At 48.1% G+C, this 18,302-nt stretch overlaps 2 protein-coding genes across 3 annotated transcripts in view; one reads left to right on the top strand and one right to left on the bottom strand.

Annotated features, from left to right (window-relative positions):
• Positions 1-2,003: 2,003 nt before the first annotated feature.
• The window catches only part of Itgae (integrin subunit alpha E), a 49,433-nt gene continuing 33,134 nt past the window's right edge, over positions 2,004-18,302 (bottom strand). Inside the window, exons 21-31 of the mRNA XM_059270667.1 lie at positions 17,941-18,073; positions 16,348-16,446; positions 15,391-15,470; positions 14,566-14,640; positions 13,167-13,230; positions 12,980-13,087; positions 8,937-8,993; positions 8,572-8,667; positions 6,773-6,868; positions 3,233-3,343; positions 2,004-2,281 (exon numbers count right to left, since the gene is read on the bottom strand). Coding sequence (XP_059126650.1) covers positions 2,189-2,281; positions 3,233-3,343; positions 6,773-6,868; positions 8,572-8,667; positions 8,937-8,993; positions 12,980-13,087; positions 13,167-13,230; positions 14,566-14,640; positions 15,391-15,470; positions 16,348-16,446; positions 17,941-18,073 — 1,012 coding nt within the window. The 3' untranslated portion in view covers positions 2,004-2,188. The remainder of the gene's footprint in view (positions 2,282-3,232; positions 3,344-6,772; positions 6,869-8,571; positions 8,668-8,936; positions 8,994-12,979; positions 13,088-13,166; positions 13,231-14,565; positions 14,641-15,390; positions 15,471-16,347; positions 16,447-17,940; positions 18,074-18,302) is intronic.
• Positions 9,151-12,032, top strand: Haspin (histone H3 associated protein kinase). Of its 2 annotated transcripts, XM_059271148.1 has the most exons (2): positions 9,151-9,762; positions 9,985-12,032. In XM_059271148.1, the coding sequence occupies exons 1-2, from the start codon at positions 9,183-9,185 to the stop codon at positions 11,448-11,450; spliced, it is 2,046 nt and encodes a 681-aa protein (XP_059127131.1). In that variant the 5' UTR covers positions 9,151-9,182; the 3' UTR covers positions 11,451-12,032. The 2 variants fall into 2 exon arrangements, with proteins under 2 accessions (XP_059127131.1, XP_059127130.1); XM_059271147.1 differs by having other exon boundaries at positions 9,151-12,032.

Below are 18,302 nucleotides of genomic sequence, written 5' to 3'. Positions count from 1 at the left end.
TAAAAATAAATCTTTTCTTAAAGATAGAAATATACAAGGAAAGGTGGGCACAATAGAGCACAACTGTAGCTCTAGCAGTCAGGAGGCAGAGGCAGGAGTTCAAAGTCATCCCTGTTAGGTTTCTGAGGCAACATTAAGACAAAACACAGAAATAGACCAGAGTCTGCCCTTCATGATGGAACTGTGTTTATTAGTGCACACAGCAAGTAGAAATCTCTCTCCCGAGTGTAACTAAAGGGTCTTCCAGGGGGGAGAACTGGCTGCTAGTCTTTATATGGGGGGAGAGGGAAACAGTCATAGCCCACATGTCTCTCTTGCAGTCTCTCCTTCCTGAAATTGTTTGCTCACTCTGTAGCCCAGGCTGGCCTCGAACTCACAGAGATCCCCTGGCTCTGCCTCCCGAGTGCTGGGATTAAAGGTGCACCACCCGACTGAGACAAACATTCTTGAGAGACAATCTGTCTCTAGAGAAGTTCCTTTCTCTGCTGACCCATAAAGCTGTGCAAGGTCCTCCGCAGTCTCCTAGGAATCCTGTTTGACCACTGAGGCACTCTCTCAACCCTCAGCCATCTGCTGAATTGAGTCCAGCCTAATTCCTTCATCTAGGAGGCAAACTTCTCCAAGCCCTCAGTCCCTGATTCTTGCTGGCAGTCAGCTGGGAAACAAAAACATGTCAGTAATCTGACGCACCAAAGCAGGCCGGTGCATTCTCTTCCTGCTGGCACTCCGGCCTTAGTCTCAGACTTCACAATGGAAAGACAGGAGAGAGGATCCAAGAGACCAGGGTCTGCAGGGCTCTAGGCTGGCACAGCTAGTCCGGCCTCACCCCAGGCCCTGCGCAGGAGAAGCATCTTGTGACCACTCTGCCTGTGTTGGGCTACTGGATCCCGGAAACCGAGAAACCAACTGAAAAACCTACCTTAAAATAGTGGATTTCCAAGCCACTGCTCTCTTGCAGTATACTGAATAAACTAATACTAATAATTTAAAGAGTACAGTAAGTTGGACAGATAAGGGCCCAGCTTGGTGGTGCACGCCTTTAATCCCAGTACTCAAGAAGCAGAGGCAGGGGAATCTCTTGAGTTCAAAACCAATCCACATATACATACAAGTGCAAATACATACAGATGCATACACACATATACTTACATAAAAATTAAATAAATCTTTGCTTAAAAGAATATAAAAGAGTCATACTGGGTGTGGTGGCACTCAGATGGCAGAGGCAGGTGGATCTCTGTGAGTTCAAGGCCAGCCTGGTCTATATAGTGAGTTCTTCCAGGACAGCCAGAGCTATGTAGAGAGACCCTGCCTCAAACAAAACAAAACAAACAAAAACAATATCATTAATTTTTTTTTTTTTTCAGTTTTTCAAGACAGGGTTTCTCTGTGTAGCTTTGCGCCTTTTCCTGGAACTCACTTGGTAGCCCAGGCTGGCCTCGAACTCACAGAGATCCGCCTGGCTCTGCCTCTGAGTGCTGGGATTAAAGGCGTGCGCCGCCGCCACCCACCACCCAGCTAATATTTTTAATAGGAATAGAAATTTGGTCTATCAGTTGCTGTGGGATGTTCTGTATGGCAAATGTGTTGCTAATTAGTCAATAAATAAAACACTGATTGGCCATTGGCTAGGCAGGAAGTGTAGGCAGGACAAGGAGGAGAATAAAGCTGGGAAGTGGAAGGCTGAGTCAGAGAGACACTGCCAGCTGCCATGATGACAAACAGCATGTAAAGATGCCAGTAAGCCATGAGCCACGTGGCAAGGTATAGATTAATAGAAATGGATTAATTTAAGCTGTAAGAACAGTTAGCAAGAAGCCTGCCACGGCCATACAGTTTGTAAGCAATATAAGTCTCTGTGTTTACTTGGTCGGGTCTGAGTGGCTGTGGGACTGGCAGGTGAGAGAGATTTGTCCTGACTGTGGGCCAGGCAGGAAAACTCAAGCAACAGTCAGTCATCAAACACATGGCAAATTGTGGGAAATATGTACACACTAGAGGCATTGCTGTAAAAGTAAATTTATTTAAAAGAAAATGTGTCCAAGTTTCCCTTCTGCACAACGCACCAACGTTAGGGAAACAATGAGTGCTGTGAACAGCACTACGGTTTGTTCGATGTTCCCAGGTCGTCCTAAGGAGAGCATGTGGCAGACGCCGGGTGTCCAGGCTCCGGGACTGAAGCAGGGCTCTAATCTTCCGCCAGCAGACTGTCTGCCTTCAGCTGGGCCCTCCTTATGCTCTCCAAGTTCAGCTGCTGATACTTTCTCTTGAAAAAGCCACACTGAAACAATGAGGAGGAAGGGAGCCTCGTAAGCACCTGAGGTAGCCGCCTGCTTTACAAACAGTCTTCGGGCTGCCGTAAACAGCTCCAGACCTCTGCCTCTGGCTTCCTTTTCCTCCTCTGCCCTCCTCTGAGCTTTCTTCATCCTCTGGGTCCCTCCTTCAGTGCTGCCTTCCTGGTGTTCATCCCCCAACAAGAGCGGGCCTCCCCTGTGCTCTGAACTGCCAGAGCACTTAACACCTTCAACTAACTGGAGTGCTATGGAGTCGGTCGTGCAGGATGGATCTAATCCTCTTTCTGGGAGAAGGCCCAGGACAGGCCGCCATGCTAAAGACCTGGATTGTACACAACCTCCTACAGAAGCTCAGGATCTAGGAAGACGGGGAAATAACACTGAGGTGTGATGGCTGCCACCTGCAAGGCTGTCAGAAGGGCACTCTCAGGCCTGGCCCGGAAGCCAGCACATGCATCCAGGAGCTTGGCTAAGCTTCCTGGGGAGCTGTGTGAAGGGTGAGAGGGTTAGAACTGGCACTCCTAGCAAGAGCAGTCACACATGCCCCAACAGAGAGTCTGAACCTATTTAGGGAATGAGTCAACTGGTCTGGAGAAAAAAAAAAAAAAGAGACCAGGATGTAGAAGGCCTCAAATAACACTGAGCAGGTTTGGACTCTGAGATAGGGCAAGACAAGGACTTTAAAAGGGGTGACAATCAGATCTGTCTTAGGAATAGCTCTCTGTGCTCAAATACTTCAATTAGGCTTTTCCCGCCCAGAGAAAAACTGTCAGGTTCATCTGTCTACACAGGATGTATAGCTTCAGCAATACAGAAAAGAGGCCACAGGGCCAGGGTAGACAGATGCACTAGGTCTGAAGTTAGCTGTCCTCAAAGGTACTAAAACCAGTATGAGAGCCCCGTGCCTTCTTCTTACAAATATGACGGGCAGAACTGACCTTGAACAGAATGGCTATAATCACAAGCAAGACCAGGAGACCTCCAATACTGCTGCCAATGATGAGAGGCAAAGAGTGGGGCTCCTCATCTTTCAGGAAGATGACAGTGATCTGGATAAAGAGATGGACCAACAAGTCAGTAAACTGCAAGCGAGGAAGAGCGTCCATGTTATTTTAAGGAGCAAAAGATAAGGACTTGGTAACAACCTGCGTATTGATCGAGACTGACGGCGGCAAAAAGCTGACCATTCCCTGACACAGCATTTTCCACCACCTGAAATCATCTGATGGCCACAGCACTTCACAAGAAACTATTCTGGTCTCTGATCTCAATGAGCTAGGTCATCGGGGGATGTGACCTTGTCCTAAAGGTGGTCTGCCAGGCTGAGGATGCTCTCACAGCATCGATTCTATAGCCGCTGTGCCCATCTGTGTCCTTGGTTCCTATGGTCATTGTCTCCAAAGTGATGCCTTGTTTAAAGATCTCCAAGTCCTTTTCAACTCAAGTCTGATGGATGTTTTTAAATCTCGCACAAATGCCTAAAGTCTTTGGCAATACATTTTCCTACGAGAAATGTCTGGCAGGGGTTGCCCTGTTCTTCACCAGGCTGAGTGCAGCCCTCGGGGATGCTGTAAGAGCAAAAATGGGTCCACCCATGGCACTGCAGCGCTCTTCTGTTAGAAATCAATCCCATGATGGGTGGTAGTGGTGCACGCCTTTAATCCCAGCACTTGGGAAGCAGAGGCAGGTGGATCTCTGTGAGTTTAAGGCCAGCCTGGTCTACAGAGTGAGTTCCAGGAAAGATGCCAAAGCTACACAGAGAAACCCTGTCTTGAAAAACAAAAACAAAACAAAACAAAAAACAAAAAAACAAAACAAAGAAAGAAAGGAAGGAAGGAAGAAAGAAAGAAAGAAAGAAAAAGAAAGAAATCATCCCCATAAGGTGTTTTCCCAAGGATCTCAGCAGCTCAGGAGTCTTCTCTCACCCTGACATGCTGAAAAGCTCTACGGATACACTTCCTAACAGGGGCCCGGCCCTCCTGGGTAGTGGCCAGAGTGTGCTGCCAGGACACAGTTGGAGCCAGAGGGTCATCCTGAGTCCCCGTTGCAAGACACTGAGTTCCCCTCAGGCCAGTGCCTAGGCACCAAGGTCGGGCATGCTTTAGAGAGATTTCATACAGGGTAGGGAGTTACCCAACTCACCCTTGAGGCCTCTCCCAGCTAAGTTATAAATGTGACTGGGTCAGGACTGGCCCCTTGGGCCACGCTTAGCTACAGGTAAACGGAACTTCACAGGAGTAAGTTCTGACCTTGAGAGTAGGAAGGAAACCAAGGTAACAGAGTCGGAGTGGGACAGCAACAGAGCTGTGATCGTAACGCAAGAGAGTGGGACAGCAACAGAGCTGTGATCGTAAGGCAAGAGTGGGAGGCAAGGGGAGGGGGACAGGACTCTGGAACCTGGGCTGAGGAATGAAGGAGGCCCCACCATGCCAGGGGCACAACAGCCCAGACTGCAGTGGAAACAGCATCCCTATTTCTCAAGGTCTTCTTCCTTTGCCTCATTTTATTTTATTATTTTATTTTTAAAGATTTATTTATTTATTATGTATACACAGAAGAGGGCACCAGATCTCATTACAGATGTTTGTGAACCACCATGTGGTTGCTGGGAATTGAACTCAGGACCTTTGGAAGAGCAAGCAGTGCTCTTAACCTCTGAGCCATCTCTCCAGCCCCTTTGCCCCATTCTAAAGGCACAGGTTCTCCCCAAAGTGAGTCAAAGCTACCCCAGCAGAGGGCGAGGGAGAAGCAGGACATAGGGTGCCCCCCTGGGAAACACGGACAGTCCAGTGGCCATCCTGTCAGCTGCCATTCTGGAGTCACGGCGGTCAGAGCCAGTCAGGACAGACTGCCTCCTTTGCTGGTGACTGAGAGAAGATTGTACCCGCACTGAGGGCTGAGGGAACCAGTTTTCAGTTGGTGCCTTTCTGGTGGGGTTGAAATTCAATTATATTACTTTAGTTAGTTAGTTTTCATTTTTGAGACACAGGGTTTCTCTGTGTAGTCCTGACTTTTCCAGAACTCACTCTGTAGACCAGGTTGGTCTCGAACTCCATCTGCCTGCCTCTGCCTCCCAAGTGCTGGGATTGAAGGTGTACACCACCACCACCCAGCTTAGTGATATTACTTTACGAATAAACTTCTATTTTTTTTAGAATCTAGGCAGTGTGTGATTAATAAGAAGGTGCTTATGTTTCTTTAATACCATTTTCTGTATAAGCAATCCTTCAGAGGCCAGCAAGATGGCTTAGCAGGTGAAGGTGTTGTCTGCCCTCAAGGCTGACAACTCCTGCAAGTTGTCCCATGTACACCTTGACATGCATATGCTCACTCACATATCTGTACACACAAAATGAGGAAGTGTAATAAGCTGGGTGTGTTGACATCAGGCTGTGTCCTGCTCTGAGTTGCTCTATACTGTCTGTATAAAACAGTTTTCCAGGTTGTGCCTTGCCCCAAGAGAGACTCCATTTTATGAGCAGTGTTTGACTCCGTTTTGAAGATGGAGGATGACTATACACCTGGTGGACTATCCACCTGGCATTATCCATGAAGTACAGAATGATAAATGACTCACTTATTCCTAGAAGTAGAAAGGGTGACATAAATTTATTGGGGTGAATTGAGACTGTAGGGGAACATGGGCATATTAAAATAACATAAGGGAAACCAGGTCCAGGAACTTATCAGATACACTAGACCAAGGACAGGGTGTATGCAACATCATTTACTTATTCATGTGTATGAGCATTTTGCCTGCATATATGTCTGTGAACCATGTGACTCTTGGAGCCTCTGACGTCAGAACAGGAGGGCGGAAGAGGGCATTAGATCCCCTAGAACTAGAATCATAGACGGATGTGAGCCACCATGTAGGTGTTGGGAACTGAACCTAGATCTTCAGCAAGAGCAGCCTACACTCTTAACCAATGAGCCATCTCCCCAGTCCCCAACACCCACTCTGTCCTCCATGGCATCAGACACACATGTGGTGAACAGACATACAGGCAGGCAAAACACCCATACATATAAAATTTAAATAGAGAAAAAAATGAAGATGCAGGGCAACACGCACAAGAACGTTTAGCTCAGACCCAGACATCAGTTTGGCTTTGGCCACATTTTTGAAAACTGAACTCCAACACTTCTAGTGCTCAGTCTAACTCGTATAAAAGAATTAGGTACTGGGAGCATGCTCCTGCTCAGCGCTGTAACAGACACTACCATCGCATACTAGGAAGACATTATAGGTACACAAAAATAACTTCCCATGTAGGAAATGTTTTAACTATTTCCTAAACTATTTTCAAAATCAATTAATCTAATCTTTAACTAAGTACACACTGTTGTTGATTGCTGTTTCTCAGATGAGACACTGAGGCAGAAGCTCAAGGACACCAGGACAGGTGGTCGTGTAGCCAAGGTCAGACTCGACAACAGTTTTCCCGAACACTAATCAGAAAACAGCCAGGAGTTACCTTCGTTCTGTGGTTCTCTGCGTTCAGCCCCTCGTAGAGAGATTTGTCAAAAGATATTTCACCAAGGATCTGCAGTTCAGTTACATCTTTCAGTAACTACAAGATGGAGAAAGGTGGGGTGTGGAGGAACACAAAACATGTTTTAGACATGGGCTTGTTTCTGGAGAGTTTCGACCATCTTTCCCTTCAAATACAATCCCTTCTCCAGTGTTCCTTTAGCCTCTGTAAACGGTCCCAGCAGCCACACAGCTATCCAAGCAACAAGCCTGTAGTCATTCCCCAACTTCTTTTTGTTTTTTTTGTTTTGTTTTGTTGTTTGTTGTTTTCGAGACAAGGTTTCTCTTGTTTAGTTTTGGTGCCTGTTCTGGATCTCGCCCTGTAGACCAGGCTGGCCTTGAACTCACAAAGATCCGCCTGCCTCTGCCTCCTGAGTGCTGGGATTAAAGGCGTGCACCGCCCAGCAGCACCACCACCGCCCAGCAGCAGTATGGATTTTAACCTAAGTGTATCCAACTCCAAAGTGCACCATTTCTGTTTGTTTGGAGTTTCTGATTTTTGTTTTTAAAGGAAGATAGCACAGTCTAATACTAACTGAAGAATTATTTCATTTTTAAAAATCACGTGCATATATGGGCATGTGTGCGTGTGAGTGCAGGTGTCCATGGAGACGAGGAGAGGGCATCAGATCCCCCCACAGCTGGAGTTACAGGTTGTTGTGAGCTGCTCAATTTGGGTGCTGGGAACCGAACCACATCTTCTGCAAGAACAGTACACGCTCTGAACTGCTGATCTATCGCTCCAGCTCTTTAAGAATTATTTGTGGGGCTGGAGAGATGGCTGAGAGGTGAAGAGCACTGCTTGCTCTTCCAAAGGTCCTGGGTTCAATTCCCAGCAACCACACGGTGGCTTACAGCCATCTGTAATGAGATCTGGTGCCCTCTTCTGGCCTTCAGGGATATGTGCAAACAGAACACTATACATAATAAATAAATAAATCTTAAAAAAAAAAAAAGAATTATTTGTATAGGTTAGGGGAAAAGCCAAGACAAAGAGAGTGTGCTCAAGGTTATGCAACAGGCCCAACAGAGAGGGTGACCTGAATTACAACCACATCAGTAGAGAGACATGATTTAAAATATATTCTTCTTCTTTTTTTTTTTTTTTTTTTTTAGATTTTGTTTATTTATTATATATAGTGTTCTGCCTACATGTGTCCCTGCACGCCAGAAGAGGGCACCAGACCTCATTACAGATGGTTGTGAGCCACCATGTGGTTGCTGGGAATTGAACTCAGGACCTCTGGAAGAACAGCCAGTGCTCTTAACCTCTGAGCCATCTCTCCAGCTCCCCCTTTAATACATTTTTTTTTTTTTTTTTTTTTTTTTTGGTTTTTCAAGACAGGGTTTCTCTGTGTAGTTTTGCGCCTTTCCTGGAACTCACTTTATAGACCAGGCTGGCCTCGAACTCACAGAGATCCGCCTGCTTCTGCCTCCCGAGTGCTGGGATTAAAGGCGTGCGCCACCACCGCCCGGCTTAAAATATATTCTGAAGGTAGGATAGCAGGTTTTGCTGCTAGGATGCACGTGGGGAGTAGCAAAGAGGAATCACGGGTAATTCCTACATCTTAGTGTGGAACAGGATTAAGATACCTATCAAGTACTTGCTAAGAGCAAGTTGGGACAGCAAGTCAATCAAGCGATCTATTCTGAATGGCACATTCCAGATGCTATTATTCTTTCTCGAGGAGAGACCCTAGAGTTGGACGATCAAATCTGCAGCATTGCAGCAGTCTGGAGTACCTGCTTGGTGTGGCCCACGGAGATCTCTGCAGCCACAGTTACATTTTCTTTATTAGATGTGATAGTACAGATCACTGAATGCCATTCTTCTACATACTGCAAAAGCAAAAAGGTGAGTTTGCTTACTGCCTTCTAGCGCATTAGGGCTGAAAATCTAAATATCTAGGATAAAGCATCTAAGGTCCCAGAGCAGAAGTTGTGAGCGGTTTGAGCAATCCCCTTCGCCCAAGCCATGGCAAACGGGACCAGAGAGGCTGAGAGTCTCAGAAAGAACTTTGCAGAAGCTGCGACCTGACCTCTGCGGTCACCCTGTTAAGGGGCTCCCCACATCCCTTTCTCGAGCTCTCCAGGCCGACCTCACTCACCTGAACAGGATCGCTTCCACAAGCGCGCTCTTGACTCTGCGTGCACTCAGTGTGGGCCTGAAACGAGATCCCTTCCTGAGCCGCCCTGAGCGCTCCAAGTCCGCGCTAGGCACCTGCCCCCTGGCGGCTTCTGGGAGGTCCGGCGGGCTGTGCAGCCGAGAGCCGGCGCTAGGACCCAGCGGCCGGCGGGCGCGCTCGCGGTAGTCTCGCGGTGTTTCGGTTTGAACCGATCGGCGGGCGCCCGCCATGGCCGCGTCCCACCCGCAGCCCGGGACTCGGCTCTTTCGAACGTACGCGGCGAGGGGCGTCCGGAGGTCGCAGCGGCAGCCTCGCCGGCCGGCCGTGCCATGGTTCCAGCCGCCGGATCCGAAGCGCGCCCTCAGCAGCAGCTTCAGCGGCAATGACCAGTCGCCGTCTGTCTCTTCCGACGACCCGGACGACCCTGATGACCCCGACTTCCTTGGCAGCCCAGTAGGCTCCCGGCGCCGGCGACCTCGGGGCCGCGTCTCCCGCCAGTGCACCCTGACAGCCACCCAGAGGCTGCGGCCTCGGCCCCCGCAGAAGTGCAGCACCCCGTGCGGCCGGCCGCGACCGCCACACTTCCCCAGCTGCAACCTGGGCTGCCTAAGCCCGGACCTCGGCGTGTGCAGTCAGTCCAGGAACAGCAACGACCTAGGCACCAGTGCCTCCCTGTTCAGCTCTCCGACCTCCCCCGGAGCCCCCGACTCGGATACAGCCTCTGCAGTCCCCAACGACTGCCACTTCCCGGCAGCCTCCCTGGACGAAGCATCTCTGCCCTGCCCCCAGGAAGCAGCAACAGATGAAGGTGGGTTCGCCAGGATGGGTCGCCAAGCCGGAGCCGGCTTCAGCTCATCTCTCTTTAGCCTTGTGGACTCGGGGACCACCGAAGATTACGAGTTTGGGACCGATGGGGAGAACGTGAAGGAATCGTGTAGCGGAAGGGAGCAGGTGGGAAACAGCCTAACGGGCCCGGGGCTGGCAAGCATGGGAAAGAGAAGGGCCACAAGTCAAAAGGTTGTGTCTCAAGGAGCCGACCAGGTGGACGGTGGGAAGGCCAGTTCTTGCAAAGACCTTCGTGTACCAGAGCAAGTCAGCAGGCCTAAGAGAAATGGGCCACTCCGGAAGAGGAAACAGCAAGAAGCAACGGGAACGTCTGCCCTGCGCTACCACCAATCTAAGAAGAAAAGAGAAGATTCAGTCCCCTCCCCGGACTTGAATCATATCCATGAGGCCTGTTCTTGGACCAAAACCAGAGCCTCCTTCAGTTTCCACAAGAAGAAAATTATAACTAATGTGTCAGAGGTATGCTGCAAATATACTGCCAGTTCTCCCTCTAGGTCCCTCCTGTCTGAATATTCAACCTCTCTTATCATGAACAGAGCAAGCGGTACTGTTTCTTCCTGTCACTCCTCTTCTATGTATTTGCTAAGCCCCTTAGAGGCCCTGGAGATCACAGACAAAAAGCCATCTTATGCTGACAAGGTTTATGGGGAGTGTAATCAGGAAGGACCTATCCCCTTTAATGATTGCCTTTCCACAGAAAAATTGGAACACTGTGAGAAGATTGGGGAAGGAGTGTTTGGGGAAGTGTTTCAAACAATTACTGATCAAACACCTGTAGCCCTAAAAATCATTGCTATTGAAGGACCAGATTTAGTCAATGGGTCTCATCAAAAAACGTTTGAGGAGATCCTACCAGAGATCATCATCTCCAAAGAGCTGAGCCTCTTGTCTGGTGAGGTGTACAACCGCACAGAAGGCTTTATTGGGCTGAACTCAGTACACTGTGTTCAGGGGCCTTACCCTCCCTTGCTGCTCAAAGCCTGGGATCATTATAACTCAACCAAAAAATCTGCAAATGACCGGCCTGACTTTTTCCAGGAAGACCAGCTCTTTATTATACTGGAATTCGAGTTCGGTGGGACTGACTTAGAGCAAATGAAAACAAAGCTGCCCTCCGTGGCTGCAGCAAAGAGCATTCTGCACCAGATCACCGCATCCCTCGCCGTGGCAGAAGCATCGCTGCGCTTTGAGCACCGTGACTTACACTGGGGGAATGTACTCTTAAAGAAAACCAACCTCAAAGAGCTCCACTACACCCTCAATGGGAAGACAAGCACCATTCCCACCCACGGACTACAAGTCAACATCATCGACTACACCCTGTCCCGCTTGGAGCGGGATGGGATTGTGGTTTTCTGTGATATTTCCGCTGAAGAGGAACTATTTACAGGTGAAGGTGACTACCAGTTCGAGATCTACAGGCTCATGAGGAAGGAGAACAGAAACTGCTGGGGTGAGTATCACCCTTACAATAATGTGCTGTGGCTACATTACCTCACAGACAAGATTCTGAATCATATGAGCTTTAAGACTAAATGTTATACCACAGCCATGAAGCAAAGAAAGAAAGACCTGCAGCATTTCCACAGAACTGTATTAAGCTTCAGCTCTGCCACTGACCTGCTCTGCCAACACAGTCTGTTTAAGTAAGCCGGTTCTTAGTGCTCACGTTGAGAGCACTTCCAAAGCCTCATTGAGAACACCTTCAACACCTCTGGGACTGTTTTTAATCTCTGCCACTAGAGCAGGATGGAGGTAAATGCCCATCCTTAAGAGGTCTCTGTCAGCTTTTTAAAAGAGAATCTTGTTTTTAAAAGGTAACCAAATTGTTTGTCGACATGATTAAACTTGCTTTTTTAACAAGTGTTCTTAAAAATAAACTACATAGAGGACAAGTTTTGAGCCTTGATACCTTATGTAGGATGAGCAAAAAGAAGTCAGAAAGCCCAGGCCTCAGCTGTGGTCCTTCCTGCTCCTGATGCTGTTGTCAAGGCTGGTGCAGGAACCAGACCTCAGATGAGTTAGTTACTGGATGCAAAAAGGAGTAGCAGAACAGAGCCAAAAAAAAAAAGAGAGAGAGAGAAAGAGAGACTAGAGGGTCAAAACCAAGATGGAGGGGTATGTACCAGCATAGGGGAAGTGTGGGAAATGTTTATCAAATTCATTCACCAACCACACAGAAACAGAATTTATGGATTTTCAAAAGGGAAATAAATGTCTCTATGGCTCTGATGTTTGAATTTTTTGCTTATTTTATCGAAAAAAAAGGAAACAGATTGCTTTAAGATCTTAGTGATTAATTTTCCTTCTGACTTACTCCTAATATTTTCCCATAATTAAGTTGTCTTGTTTTTTACTCCCAAAGCTCGTGTTGGTTTGTTTGGGTTTGTTTTGGTTTTAAAATTTTAAATGTACTTTGGTTTGTGTGCAGCTACAGGCTGAGAGGCAGAGGGACAAATAGAAGTCAGAGGACAACTTCAGGTGTCATCAGGAATGCCGTCCACCTTTGTGACATTCATGGGCCTGGAGTTCACCGATTAAGCTAGATTTGTGGGTTAGTGAGCCTCAGGGATCCTCCACTTTCCTAGCAGTGAGATTACAAGCATATACCACCACGCCCAGCATTTTTGCATGGGTTCTGGGGATCAGACTCTGCTTGCAAGGCAAACGCTTTACTGAGTTATCCCCCAGCCCTGTTTTACTTTTTGTAGCCCTGAGGTTTGAATCCAGGGCCTGGTGCAGGACAGCAGGCAGCTTTGCACTGAGCTGCATCCCCAGCCCTCTTTATTTTGTGACATGATTTCACTAAGTTGTTCAGGCTAGTCTTGAACTTGTTCCATTGCCAAGCTGGCTTAAACTTATGGAATTCCCTGCCTCATCCTCACAGACAGCTGCAATTACAAGCCTGTGCCACCAGGCCTGGCTAAAGCTCTAGTTTTTACACCTTTGAGAATCTGTAGTCTCTGCAGAGACATGTGATCATGATAAAGAATCCTACAAATGCGGGCGGTGGTGGCACACGCCTTTAATCTCACACCTAGGAGGCAGAGGCAAGCAGATCTCTGTGTTTGAGGCCAGCCTGATCTACAGAGTGAGTTCTAAGACAGCCAGAACTACACAGAGAAACCGTGTCTCGGAGGCAAAAAAAAAAAAAAAAAAAAAGGAACCCATTTAAATACCTGAGTCTTTGTCAGATTCTTCACTCTTACAATCTGGAAAGTTTGTAATCTGATGGGGACACAAATTTGCAGCTGGAATACAGCTCCAAAGAGATTTTCTCCATGCACCTGCCAAATCAAATGAGCAGCAAGTCAAAACTTAGTGGCGTTAGCAGCCTTAGATGGACGGTAATGACTATGTACTTACATTGAAGAGGAAGTCTTTGTGGTCAGAAGGGCTCTGGCTTGTGTTCATGTACATCACTGACGGTCTGCAATGAGAGGAAGGACATGCGTGAGGACTCGAGGCTCCTTCCTGGTTCTGGGTGAACTTGCGTGTTTCCAACTGGATACACTAAGACAGATAGCAAACTGGGGCTGGAGAGATGGCTCAGTGGCTAAGAGCACTGGCTGCTCTTCCAGAGGTCCTGAGTTCAATTCCCAGCAACCACATGGTGGCTCACAACCATCCATAATTGATCTGGAGCCCTGTTCTGGCCTGCAGGCGTACATGCAGGCACAACATTGTATACACAATAAATAAATAAATTTAAAAAAAAAAAAAAGGGGGACTCAAAACTGAAAGTCAAAATGTTTAGTCCTTGTAAGGCAGTTGGGACAAACGAATATTTGCAAGCTCTACAGCTGGACTCTGCTCTGAGTGGCCTCCCTTCTTTTCTCTAACTTGTATGTGTGTGAGTACGCGTGTGACAGTGCACTTGCCTGTGGGTACACATGTGCAGGCCAGAGGTCAACACCAAGTCCCTGTACTCTCCACTTCAGCTTTTGACAGTCTCTCAGGGAACCTGGGAGCTTGCTGTTTCAGCTAGACTGGCTGGCTGGCAAGCTGGAAGGATCTGCCTCTCTCACCCCAGCCACCCCAGCACTGACATTCCAGATGTGCGTCACACCACTGACTTTTACATGGGTGCTGAGAATCTGAACTCGGGTCCTGATGCTTGCCCAGCAAGAACTTTACTCACCGAGCCATCTCCCCAGCCCTTCTCCAGCCCCCCAGTCACCCCCTTTCCCTAGCATCACATCATCCTTTTGTAGCAGGACCAGTTGGCACTGTGCTTTTGATGACCACTATGGTGTTTCAAAAACCCAACATTATGTATGCAGGCAGTGCAGTAAAGAAACCGAAACTGCCGCCACTCCATGCGTGGAAAAGTAAAAGTTCATTCCAAACTGCCAAGGCTGTCTCTAGCACAGACCTTGATATGCTGACAGGCACCACAGGTGTTTGTTAATTGGAGAGCCAGATATCCCTTGGCCAGAGGTAAGGGAAATGACTCCTTTTGGCAGATGAGAACCAGTTTCACAAGTCCTGAGGAATGCTGGCTTTTATCTAACCACCAGAAATCCTGTAGTCTAGGCTGAGCGGGGACTCAATTTTGGACAAGTCAGTGAGCCTGCGCTTTTTGTGTGTGGGAGGCTCCCCTTTGCACCTGACAGTGTCCTAGAGAGGCTGGGCACTAAGCAGCCTCCTCTCAGAGAAGGGCAATGCCCACATCCACCCTGATAGGCACTTGTGTCCACAAGAGAGAGTCCCCAAAGCGGTCCTCAGTGCATGACCATCACACAGACCCCTTGGGGGACCTTACCTGGGAAGAACTGCAGTGAAGGCATGCCTGAACTGAAGGCTGCGGGTCTCTCTGGCCAAAGACTTCTCATGGGAACTGGGAACAAAAGTGTTAATTGACCACACAACTGCTTGTTACCTTGACTTCCTGAGAAACATCTCAAAGATGAATCTCTTAGCAGGCCACACTTAGAGAAATGTTGATTTTAGTAGGATTTCTCAGCTTCCATACTTGACATTTTGGGTCAAAGAATTCCCTGTTATGGACTTGTCTTGCACACTGAATAACGGTTATTGGCATCTGTCAATAGAAGACAGTATCACCTCCTAACTCAAGGCAATCAAAATTAGTTCTAGAATGCTGAGCATGGTGGCGCATGCCTTTGATCCCAGCACTTGGGAGGCAGAGGCAGGCAGATTTCTGAGTTCGAGGACAGCCTGGTCTACAGAGCAAGTACCATGACAGCCAGGGCTACACAGAGAAATCTTGTCTCAAAAAAAAAAAAAAAAAAAATTTCAGACATTGCCTCAGGAGTAGAATTGACCTTGTTTGACCCCTTCCTAGCACCATACCCTGTCCTACCTTTGAACATGATAGAACATGATAGAATTCTATTAGAGTTGAGAAGGTCAGAACTAGGACTCCGGTTCCACCAGAATATACCCTAGTGTTCCTTTGTGTGAATGCAAATATCTTAAGTATCTTTGATGAGAGGAAACTTCTGTGGGCTCAGTGAGGTACCCCCTTTCTCCCAGAACCCTGAGAGAGCCAGAGCACTCGGCCTGAACATGACAAGACTTCCCCCCAAGGCCAGATCCTAAGTCTGCTAACACAGTCACTACTTACTTAGAGATGGTCACAGTGATGTCTGCTGTCCTGTTTGGAAAGATACTCTCCTCTAGCTGCCAAATTACTGAGACATTTACCTGTTTTGAAGGAGGAAATTTAAAAAAAAACAAGTGAGTGGGGGAACTAGTCACTTGACAACTGCTCACTAGTCACAGCCCAGACTCTTTCAAACTGGCTGTGGTGGTTTGAATAAGAATGGCCCCCATATGCTCAAATATTTGAACGACAGAGAGTGGAACTCTGACAGGATGGGAAGGATTAGAAGGTGTCTTTGTTGGAGAAAGTATGTCACTGGTCAGGGATGGAGGGTAGGGTGTGTTGAGTTTTCAAACACCCACGCCAGGCCAGTCTGCTTGTGGATCAGGAGGTAGCTCTCAGCTACTTCTCCAGCACCGTACCTGTCTGCTTCCTGCCTTGATGAAAATGAACTAACCCTCTGAAACTGTAAGCAAGCTCCCAATGAAATGCTTTCTTTTCTAAGAGTTGCCTTGGTCCCCTGGTCTCGTCACGGCAATAGAACAATGACCAAAACCCTGGCTAAGCAGCACTAGTTAACCCAGTTTACATTTCTCATGGTTTTTTTGTTGCTTTTTGTAGCACAGCCACTATTTCATATAAGCTTCGCTAGGCAAATACCGAGTGAGCCAAACAGACGGCGTTACTGTCCTTCTACGAGTAAGGGAAAGTACAGCAGGGCTGCTGCACGGTACGAAGGTAATGTGGACTGATATTCCTTCCATACTGCCCCCACTTCCCTCGGAGAGCCAGCACTGGCCATCAGGAACTATTCCCTACACCCCCACTGTTCCCCATTTCAGGGCAGGCTTAGCAGTTCTGAACACTGCTACATGGTGACCACAGCAAAGGGAAGCACAGGGACCACAGCTGAAAGATGCAAGTGAGGCTGCGAGCTCCAGGGGGGTGAGGAGAGCCATCTAATCCCAACAGACTCACAGATGATCTCTTGAGAATGGGGTGACCGATCTTGCAGTTCACGACCAGGGCAGAAGCTGCTGGCTTCGGGTCATCGCACTGAATGTCTGGAGAGAGTGGCTGTTAAAACAGAAGGAGGTGTTTTAGTTTGGGTTTTGATTTTTATTTATTTTATGGGTAGGAGTGTTTTGTTTGCATGTGAATGCCTGGCCAGAGGTCAGAAGGGGGCGTCAGATTCCCCTGGAACTGGAGTTGTAGATGGTTGTGAGCTGCCATGTAGCTGCTAGGACTCAAACCCAGGTTCTCTGGAAGAACAGCAGGTGCTCTTAACTGAGCACCCCCAAAAGATGCTCGAGGAGGAAAAGGAGCGGTTTCCTCACAGCAACTCAGCAACCATTCGTGGATCTGTCTACGTGTCAGACTTGGCCCTTGCCTTACTCACGGCTGGGGGTTGAGTTCGAACCCAAAGCCTAAGGCTAGTGTTCTGTGAGGGAAGCACAGGAGCAGCGGACTCTGGTTCCCGCTGACGGGGCTGTATAAAGTCTTCACAGAGAGGAAGACACTGGAACTGGGCTGTGGACCAATGCAAAGTGTCACACTGAGGTGGAGGGAAAGCCTGTGCGCACTCAAGCACTGACTGCTATGCGGCCTTCTACCCAGGGCTCCCCATCTGCGTCACCAAACACAGAGCTACTCTCCTCCCCCAGATGGCCCATCGATGGTCACACCATCAACCGTTCCATTCTAGATAGGCAAAAGATAATTTCAACTTTTCACAGGAGATGCTAACTTAGCCCCAGTAGATTCACACACACACACACACACACACACACACACACACACACACACACACACACACACTCCCGGCAAACCTATAGTCCCAACAGAGTCAAGTTTTACTGACTCACTACAATGAGGACTGTCTTGTGGGGTATCTTCACTCAGCAAAGGAAAAGGCAGAGTTGTCGAGGGTTGGGGTGGGTGGGGTTAAGGAAAAAGGCAAATGAAGCAGTTCAGAGACCCTCACAGCAGGGCAGAGTAAAGGGTCAGGTGATGCCAGGGGTGGCACGATCCCCACTGGGTTAACATACACTCCATGAGGAAAGCTGTGTCCAGAAACACTGCATCTGCAGCCCTGTCCCTTAGATGGACACTGAATCTACTTCTCTCTGTCAGAGGGACTTAGATTCCCCAGACAAGAGCGGGGTGGTTTCCTACTTCCCAAAAGAACTTCAAGCCTCAGAGTTTCTGACCATCTTTGAATTAAGAGAACAGAACATCTCAGTGTCGTGACACTTGGCATCCACCTGCTAGCAAGCCCATCTTTGCAGCTGGCCTTGTGACTGGGGAACAGTTGGGTAGAATTTTCACTTCCTCAATTCCTTAGGCGTTAGAATACATCTCTCACAATTCCGGTTAAGGAAGACTGTACGCAAGAAGGGGTGGTTATGTACTACCACTGAAGGTTTCTAGGGCCCAGAATTGGGGAGGATTTGTCTAATTGCGATTCCTGTACTGGATGGAGCAGGAGGCTGGTGGCGATGGCAGAGAAGCAGGTGGGCAATGAGGGAAAGGCATGGCAGTGTGTTTCCCAAGCCGCCGTGTCCCGGGTACCTTCTGTATCCTCTTAAACTGTAAGTTTCTGGGATAATTCAGAGCCATGATTGTCATGTAGGAATCTTCCCCGGAGTTAGTCAGGCTGATGTTCATGGTCAGCTCCTTTGTGACTCCCACCACCAGCTCCTGCCTGCAAAGGGGGGGGGGGGAGCATTGGCAGTACATTTAATGTGTAAAACTTCATGCACTACAGAAAAGCACATTCTTAACTATCACCCAAAATAAACTGTAAAAAGGCCCAGAATTTCTTCCTTTTTAGTAGAGCTGAACCCCTGGCTGCATGTCCACCTTAACAGCTTAGTCACTGAGCAGTTAGTGAGATTATAACCACTTACTTAGTGATTACCATGTACCAAATG

The sequence above is a fragment of the Peromyscus eremicus genome, chromosome 8a (genome assembly GCF_949786415.1).
Source record: "Peromyscus eremicus chromosome 8a, PerEre_H2_v1, whole genome shotgun sequence".
Classification (NCBI taxonomy): domain Eukaryota; kingdom Metazoa; phylum Chordata; class Mammalia; order Rodentia; family Cricetidae; genus Peromyscus; species Peromyscus eremicus.
Note: the sequence above shows the minus strand (reverse complement) of the source record. Positions and strands in the feature narration are given on the sequence as shown.